Source organism: Neofelis nebulosa, chromosome 3 (assembly GCF_028018385.1).
Source record: "Neofelis nebulosa isolate mNeoNeb1 chromosome 3, mNeoNeb1.pri, whole genome shotgun sequence".
NCBI lineage: Eukaryota > Metazoa > Chordata > Mammalia > Carnivora > Felidae > Neofelis > Neofelis nebulosa.
In genome coordinates this window covers 182,038,259-182,047,853 of record NC_080784.1, presented here as the reverse complement: position 1 = coordinate 182,047,853, position 9,595 = coordinate 182,038,259, and the positions used below count along the sequence as shown (strand labels likewise).

The following is a 9,595-nucleotide window of genomic DNA, read 5'->3' as shown; positions in this document are numbered from 1 at the left end:
ACGAGACAACTGCGGAATTCACCCGCCGTGCCAGGGCACTTCCGAGGAAACAACCGACTGGCACTTTTTCTCCCCTTGGCAAACTGGATATTTTTTTTTAAGCTACTTGGCAGCTGTCTCTGACTCCACCTCCCCCCCCCCCAACCCCCTCCCCAGTGCCTTTGGCTTTTCTTCGGAAATCCGGACAGAATTGGGCATCTTTGTTAATTGCCACTGGGGGAGCCCGGCCGGGGGCTCTCGCCAGGCCAGCGTCGCCTGAGCACCGAGCTTGGTTTGCTCACCTTTGAACTGCAAAGGGATCAAGTTCAGCTCGAGTTGCCAGCATTGGGACTGGGAGGAAGGCGAGGGAGCGTGCAGTAGAGAGAGTGGGAGAAGGGGAAAGGGGAAAGGAGAGGAGGGAGGAGAGAGGAGGAGGAGGGAGGAGAGAGAGGGAGGGAGGGGAGGGATCGAGAGAGAGCGGGGAGAGAGAGAGAGAGGCTGCAATCTCCTCCCTGAATCGCGCACAGCGCTGCAGATCCCAGTGCTCCGACATGCGGGCCGAATGCAGGTGAGGGAAGGCACGGACTCTGCGGCTGCGAACCCAAACTTGGGCACCGCGCGGTGCGCACGGTTCAGCCTTCGCCCCCGCGGGCGAACGGCTGCTGCGGTTTCAGGCGGCGGCTTCGTGACTAATGACCTTGCGCAGAGTTGTTAAGAAAAAAAGAGAAACCCGAGCTCTTGGGGGTGAAAAGGGACTGACTCTCTGGGTGTCTCTGAAGATGGCTCGGGCTGCTCTTCGGCGCGCGGGGGGGACCCGGACGCGGACCGCCGTGTGACGCGAGTGGTCTCCACTGCACGGTGCCCGAAGCGACCTGCCAGGGCTTTTTCATTCTCGATCTGTTGACTGGCTCCCCCGCTGCCAGAGCAGAGTCAGAGTTCAGACTGGCTTGTTGCTGGCCCCAGCGCCTCGTGCAGGAAGCAACTCACGTTTGCCTGGGCAGCCGGAGCAGAAGCTGGGTCTGGAGTGTGTGGCTGGAACGTGAATTGGACTCAACTCGAGTAGCAGCAAAGACCAACGGGGTTGGCAGGCGGGGGAAGCTGCAGGCGTGTTCCCCGCCGCTTCCCGGCTCCACCGCCCGCCCGCCGGAGCGGTTCCGGCCCCATCCGACAGAGCGGGGACTGGAGCCCGGGATTCTCCGCCCGCTGCGGGGATGACTCTGGGGGGGGGGGCGCCGAGCCCGCGGCGCGCAGTGTCCCGTGAACTGTGAGTACTGCGACTGAACGGCGGCCGGCGAGCGGGCGATTAGCACCCATTGCATGAATTATGAAACAATAACTTTCGGAAGAAGCAGAAGGAAAAGAAAAAAGAAAAAGAAGGACACCTCGCTGGTCCCCCTGGCCGACTCCGCACGCTGCTCTTCTCGCCCCCTCCCTCCTCTCCCTTCCTCCTTTCCCGGAGAGAGAAGAGGACTGGGAGGAGGGCCGGCGGCCGGCCCCGGAGGAGGGGGGCGCCGAGGGGGCTGTGACTAGAACGAGCAGTAGCAGCAGCAGCAGGAGAAGATGCTGAGGATGCGGACCGCGGGATGGGCGCGCGGCTGGTGCCTGGGCTGCTGCCTCCTCTTGCCGCTCTCGCTCAGCCTGGCGGCCGCCAAGCAACTCCTCCGGTATCGACTGGCCGAGGAGGGCCCGGCGGACGTCCGCATCGGCAACGTCGCCTCGGACCTGGGCATCGTGACCGGCTCGGGTGAGGTGACTTTCAGCCTCGAGTCGGGCTCGGAGTACCTGAAGATCGACAACCTCACCGGCGAGCTGAGCACCAGCGAGCGGCGCATCGACCGCGAGAAGCTGCCCCAGTGTCAGATGATCTTCGACGAGAACGAGTGCTTTCTGGACTTCGAGGTGTCGGTGATCGGGCCCTCGCAGAGCTGGGTGGACCTGTTCGAGGGCCGGGTCATCGTGCTCGACATCAACGACAACACGCCCACCTTCCCGTCACCCGTGCTCACGCTCACGGTGGAGGAGAACCGGCCGGTGGGCACTCTCTACCTGCTGCCCACCGCTACGGACCGTGACTTCGGCCGCAACGGCATCGAGCGCTACGAGCTGCTTCAGGAGCCCGGGGGCGGCGGCGGCGGCGGCGGCGGCGGAGAGGGCCGGCGCGCCGGGCCTGCCGACAGCGCCCCCTACCCCGGGGGCGGCGGGAACGGCGCGAGCGGCGGCGGCCCAGGCGGCTCCAAGAGGCGGCCGGACGCGCCGGAGGGCGGCGGCGGGACCAACCCCGGCGGCCGCAGCAGCGTGTTCGAACTGCAGGTGGCCGACACCCCGGATGGCGAGAAGCAGCCACAGCTGATCGTGAAGGGGGCGCTGGACCGGGAACAACGCGACTCCTACGAGCTGACCCTGCGGGTGCGCGACGGTGGCGACCCGCCGCGCTCCTCTCAGGCCATCTTGCGGGTGCTCATCACCGACGTGAACGACAACAGCCCCCGCTTCGAGAAGAGCGTGTACGAGGCGGACCTCGCCGAGAACAGCGCCCCGGGGACTCCCATCCTGCAGTTGCGCGCAGCCGACCTGGACGTGGGGGTCAACGGGCAGATCGAGTACGTGTTCGGAGCCGCTACCGAGTCCGTGCGGCGGCTGCTGCGCCTCGACGAGACGTCCGGCTGGCTCAGTGTCCTGCACCGTATCGACCGGGAGGAGGTGAACCAGCTGCGCTTCACGGTCATGGCCCGGGACCGCGGGCAGCCCCCCAAGACCGACAAGGCCACGGTGGTCCTCAACATCAAGGACGAGAACGACAATGTGCCGTCCATTGAAATCCGCAAGATCGGGCGTATCCCGCTCAAGGACGGGGTGGCCAACGTGGCGGAGGATGTTCTTGTCGACACCCCCATTGCTCTGGTGCAGGTGTCCGACCGAGACCAAGGCGAGAACGGCGTGGTCACCTGCACCGTGGTGGGCGACGTGCCCTTCCAGCTCAAGCCGGCCAGCGACACAGAGGGCGACCAGAACAAGAAAAAGTACTTTCTGCACACCTCGGCCCCTTTGGACTATGAGACCACCCGGGAGTTCAACGTGGTCATCGTGGCGGTGGACTCGGGCAGCCCCAGCCTCTCCAGCAACAACTCCCTGGTTGTCAAGGTAGGAGACACTAATGACAACCCGCCTGTCTTCGGCCAGTCAGTAGTGGAGGTTTACTTTCCCGAGAACAACATCCCTGGAGAGAGGGTGGCCACGGTGCTGGCGACAGACGCCGACAGCGGGAAAAATGCAGAGATCGCCTACTCGCTGGATTCCTCTGTGATGGGGATCTTTGCCATCGATCCTGATTCCGGGGACATCCTCGTCAATACGGTACTGGACCGCGAGCAGACTGACAGGTATGAGTTTAAAGTTAACGCCAAAGACAAAGGCATCCCAGTGTTACAGGGCAGCACCACGGTGATTGTGCAGGTGGCTGACAAGAATGACAATGACCCTAAGTTTATGCAGGACGTCTTTACGTTTTATGTGAAAGAAAACTTGCAGCCCAACAGCCCTGTGGGGATGGTCACGGTGATGGATGCTGACAAGGGACGCAATGCAGAGATGAGCCTCTACATAGAGGAAAACAGTAACATTTTCTCCATTGAAAATGACACGGGGACCATTTATTCCACAATGTCTTTTGACCGGGAACATCAGACCACATACACGTTCAGAGTCAAGGCTGTGGATGGGGGAGATCCTCCCAGATCAGCCACAGCCACGGTCTCTCTCTTTGTCATGGATGAGAATGACAACGCTCCCACAGTTACCCTTCCCAGAAACATTTCCTACACTTTACTGCCACCTTCAAGTAATGTCAGGACAGTAGTAGCTACAGTGTTGGCAACAGACAGTGACGATGGCATCAATGCAGACCTTAACTACAGCATTGTGGGAGGGAATCCCTTCAAGCTGTTTGAAATTGATTCCACCAGCGGTGTGGTTTCCTTAGTGGGGAAACTCACCCAAAAGCATTATGGCTTGCACAGGTTGGTGGTGCAAGTGAATGACAGTGGACAGCCTTCCCAGTCCACCACGACCCTGGTGCATGTGTTTGTCAATGAAAGTGTTTCTAATGCGACTGTGATTGACTCACAGATAGCCAGAAGCTTGCACACCCCACTCACGCAGGATATAGCTGGTGACCCAAGTTACGAAATTAGCAAGCAGAGACTCAGTATTGTCATTGGGGTGGTGGCCGGGATCATGACCGTGATTCTAATCATCTTAATTGTAGTGATGGCAAGGTACTGCCGGTCCAAAAGCAAAAATGGCTATGAAGCTGGCAAAAAAGATCATGAAGACTTTTTTACACCCCAGCAGCATGACAAATCTAAAAAGCCTAAAAAAGACAAGAAAAACAAAAAATCTAAGCAGCCTCTCTACAGCAGCATTGTCACTGTAGAAGCTTCTAAACCAAATGGACAGAGGTATGATAGTGTCAATGAGAAGCTGTCAGACAGCCCAAACATGGGGCGATACCGATCCGTTAACGGTGGGCCTGGCAGTCCTGACCTGGCCAGGCATTACAAATCTAGTTCTCCATTGCCTACTGTCCAGCTTCATCCCCAGTCACCAACTGCAGGAAAAAAACACCAGGCCGTACAAGATCTACCACCAGCCAACACATTTGTGGGAGCAGGAGACAACATTTCAATTGGATCAGATCACTGCTCTGAATACAGCTGTCAAACCAATAACAAGTACAGCAAACAGGTAAGATGTATTCCAAGTATATTTAAATATCCCCGAAGAGGCGAAATAACTCTGAGGCAGAGAGCACCTTCTGTGAAGTTTTGCTTTCTCCCTTTTAAAGCTATGATTTGAAAATTTAACAGCAGTAATTTAATGTTAATTCATACGTCATCGGTTGAGTGAGCATGGGCCATCTACAGGAGGTGGACCACTGTATTTTGCAAGTTACCCACCCAGTGTTTACAAAGTTACTAACAGACATGGAAGTAGGCAGCGTTTTGCCCATCTCTTTGAACTTGAGGGCACTAATTCATCCTACATTTTCTGTTTTCAGGATAAATAGGTAAATATTGGTTGGCTGGTTAGCTTAGACCTGAAATTGTTTTGTTTTGTGGCTATGAAGTGGATAATTACATCCAGAGAGAAAATTTCTGAAGTTACTACTGGTGACTATGCAAATTGCACAGTATAAAAGTTTTAGCCATGCTATGTATTATGCAAGCTTTTACAGGTAACGGAGGCCGATTCGTGCCAATGTGGTACCAAGTCTGAGATACTTAAAAACTGGCTGCTTTGACAAAAATGTTGGTTTAAAAATACCTAAGGATACACAAATGTCATGCGAAACTGCCTTTTTTAATACCTCGATATCTGTAACAGTTAAACTTCCGTGAGGATATGCAGGGAGCATTTGTATTCTTCATGTTTGGTGTAAGGGTTTACAAGCAAAAGTAAAATTGCATGACCCACTTTTTATTTAAGCCAAGCAACAGAAATGTTCATGTCGGATGCACTGTGTGCAAGAAAATTTTGGTATGCATGATGATATCTGAGACTATTAAGGTGGTATAGAATACGGTTGTTTCCCAGTGAAATGTGGAAACAGATCTTAAAAACATATTTTGAGATGGACTTCAGAAAATAGAAAATCTGTTTTTGAAAGTTTTGCTTGTGTGATATATGTAACACTCACAAAGTTTACTTTTCACACCTGCCAAGGTCTGACACTCAGCAAGGTAAACCTTTTGGAAACTGCCGTGTCTAGGGCCGTAGCAACCCCATTAATAAAATATCCTATATTTCTTATCATCAGAACTCATTTCAGAAAATATTTATGACTGTCAAATAACATCGAATAATAGCTTCTCTATTAAATATGCTTTGCATGTGCAATGTACAGTCGGAGAAGAATGAAGGCACAAGAACTTGTTTTATGGCCTCATTAAAGATGTTATTGATGGGGTCATCAAAGATACTATAGAAAAGAGATATTAATTCCTTATTGCTTTCACAATCTTAAAAATTAGTTTCCTAAAGAGATATCTTCTACTCATAGTACTCTACTGTAGCTATTTGGATAAGGAGAACATAGCCTTTATATCCAATAATCAAAGCAATCCACGAAAATACAGGTCCGAACTACATTACGTTAAATTGCTTTCGAAAATATGTGATGCATGTGAAAGCCTTTCTTTCTTTTAACCTGAAATTTGATAACTGGAAAGTTTATATCTGTTGTGTTATTGCTTCACCTGGAGTTAGAAGGAGATTTTTGTTTTGTTTGGGGTACTTTTATCGGATAATTCTAGTTAAAATAATAGTACAAAGGTGACTTATAAAAAGCCCACAAATAAACTTAGATCTATAGAAATTCCCTTGGAAAATGATAACTTGTAGTGCAGAAGTGTGTGAAGAGGTCTTTTCTGCAGAATGTTTACTTCTTCGCTGTCATCCTAATAGGACTTTTTATCTTGTGGCTGAATGGCATTTGCATTCTAAATTGTGTAATCTGAAACTTTGGAGGGGACATATCAAGTGGCAGATTTATAGATATTTTATACAACCGCCTCATATGTTCTGTGCTGTCACTTAAGCTTTATTTGGCTCATCAAATGAGGTTGGCTCTGGATTCTTGAATATTTAAGACAGCCAATATCAAGACTGTTGTGGCATCCTGTTTAAAAGGCAAAGTGATATGCTTATAAATAAACTAATGTATGGTGCTAGGCTCTTAACAGAGCAAAGAAGTCCATATAGCAAAATAGAAAGCCTACAAAGCCATTGGTCTCAATCATGCAGTTTGCCAGAAGTGACTGGAAAACTTATATGTTGTTAGGTATTCAAAAGATGTGTAAAGTTTTGACCAGAATAAATAGCTGAACTAAAATGAAATAAGGGAGAATGAAACACATTCCTCTTAATGTAATTAGTAATAGTAATTGATACTCTTCATCTCTTCAATATTGCTGTCAGGGGACAAGGGATCCATTTACAAAGTTACATTCTGTTAAGACATCTGACATAATAAACAAGATCTTTTTTGTTCTGATTTTTGTACCATAGTAGATGATTTTCTATTTTTTTTCCCAAAAGGATATTACCTTTAATTTTTTTATACAACTGCCAAAATGTATTTTCTGTAATTAAATGTGATGTAAGATAAAATAAAATAAAGAGCACGAGGTTTTGTTATAATTTTCTCCGTTGATACTGAATCTATCTAAGGAAAACCCTGAGGGATGCCGTCTTTTAATTCCTTATGGTAGGGATTAATTAAAAATCTGAGATTTCATCTGACATAAAGGCTTCACTTTATTTATAAATTTCCCGAATTGCCTTATCATAGTTCTTAACTTGTGGTAGAATGGAAGTGAGATCTGTTTACAGTGTTCTTATCCTCATGAGAATTAGACGTTTCCAAGTGCTGCTCCTAAATCCTGTTAATGGTTATATTGCAATAAATTAAGCAGCTTTGTGGAAATCAAAGTTTGAAAATAATGCCCTTCCCCCTTTTTTGGTGTGTTTTCACAGGGTCTGGAAACTTTCAAATCAGTCTTCTATAGTTACTCTCTGGCAGCATCTATGAGATGTGTGTTGCAGAGTTGCTATCTATCTATCTATCTATCTATCTATCTATCTATCTATCTGTCTATCTATCTATCTATGTATCTATCTATCTATCTATCTATCTATCTATCTATGTATATATTCCTGAAACTCATACCTTAGCAAAACTGATGACGTAGCCCAGGTATTCATAGTTCAGACCTTTGCAGTCAAAACAAAAGCCTTTGCTCTCAACTAAATAGTGTGTCTAGCCGAGCAGAATGTGGATCATTGACAGCATTATTGAGCTTAAGCCTCTACCTCTCCATTTCATTATTCCTTTGCTTGGTAAACCTGGTTTTAGGGCTTCTTCAAATTTTGTGACCTGGAAGGACAATTGTGCTTTTTTTGCTTTGTGAAACAAAGGCAGAGACATTCTATGTTTTCTATTAATTTTTAAATCTTCAGAGTTTTACTATGTGTTAAATATTTTTCAATTCTCTTAAAGAATAATATAATTCCAAAAGAGATTAATACACAATATGAAAGCATAGTGACTACTTTTTAAGTTATTTTTAAGTCCGGTTGTGTTTATACATGTCATGCCATTAATTACCTAATGCACTGGCAAGGAAAAATTTTATCGTATCTAGTAAATGAAAAATAAAGTATTTTTGGCAAGAGTAGAGTAGATACAGCTTGAATAAACATTAATTTAAAAATCCATTTACAGCTGCTTCAGAAATACTCAAGAAAAATTCTTAATAAGTCCAATGATGGTTTCCCTTGCCTAAGGAATTGCTGAATGTTGTCTAAATAATGTTCTCTTTAATTATCGAGCTGTGTTCAATATATTCGTTGTATGCTTAGTAAAAAAAATGTGGCAGAAATTATTTTTTTAAATTACTTCCGGTCTGGAAGCGAATGGATAACTTGCCATGGCCTATTAGGGTTTTCGGCCCTGAGAAAACTAAATATTAATTTGTTGGTGTATGGATATGACACCATACTTACTATAGAAGCATCTGTAGAGTGATGCCAACCACGGCTTCTAGTTTCAATTTGATAAGCATGTTTCTACAATATGATGTGTCTGTCTATAGCCAAAAGCACTTTCCAGAAGTACCATGAATTGTGCATATGGTAGAATTTCTGTTACATTTGGCCCTGATAGAGCAGACTGCAGGCTAATAACCCATCAAAGTTAGGTGATGTTTTTAGTCAGGAGATATCTACTAAAGCAACATTGCCTTACACCTCTGGATGTCTCTGAATAAGGAAAAGGTCACCCGCTGATCTGATCTGCATCGAATATGTACGTTTTTATGGAAGCCCAAGTATGGCAATTTGAAACTTCTCTCAAACTTACCCCAAGTCAATTAGTAACTTAGACGCAGTGCCACAGAGTCCATTTATAGGTTGTAAGTAAATCATGCAGCTGGACGGCAAAATCCTTCTTTCTTGTTATTTTTTTTTCTATCTTTGAGTAATTACGTATCTTATATGTGGAAAAGCGTACACACGGTATCTCTCTTTCTAACACACAAACTCGTGCGGATATATTCACATAAACCAACGATGGTGCCATTAGACTTTTATTTCATTGTGATATTCATACATTAACATGTGGAGCATATTTGAACTTTAAACACCTACAACATTGAAATAAAATATATCATAGTCAATCATTTAGTGTCTGGATCTAAAATTACTAGAGTCATCACAGTTTAGAATTAAGAAATATCAACCAAACCAGTTCCTTCATTTTCTATGAAGAGACTAAGGTCTTTATCTGTACCATTGGGGTGCGAATTCTGTTTCCTGTTGGTACCTTGAACGGGGCAATGCAACTTAAGTTGAGGCCTTTAGAAGAAAGTAATTTGATTGAGATCACAAGATTATCAAGGATACAGTGTGGATACAAGTCATGGAATGCAGAGACCAGTGTTTTTGTTTTTTGTCGTACTCCCCCGAGGAATAAAATTTAATTTACATCCCTTCTTCTGTATACATTTCAATAGCAACAGAAATGTGTTGAGATTTACCTGTCTATGTATAACTACAAATT

At 46.9% G+C, this 9,595-nt stretch overlaps 1 protein-coding gene across 10 annotated transcripts in view; it reads left to right on the top strand.

The window, feature by feature from the left end:
- Nucleotides 1–452: 452 nt before the first annotated feature.
- PCDH7 (protocadherin 7) overlaps nt 453–9,595 on the top strand; it is a 424,505-nt gene continuing 415,362 nt past the window's right edge. For 8 of the 10 annotated variants that reach the window (XM_058722893.1, XM_058722891.1, XM_058722894.1 and 5 more), the window contains exon 1: nt 453–4,722. In XM_058722893.1, coding sequence (XP_058578876.1) covers nt 1,540–4,722 — 3,183 coding nt within the window. In that variant the 5' untranslated portion in view covers nt 453–1,539. The remainder of the gene's footprint in view (nt 4,723–9,595) is intronic. The other 2 variants (XM_058722898.1, XM_058722897.1) reach the window with 1 other exon arrangement.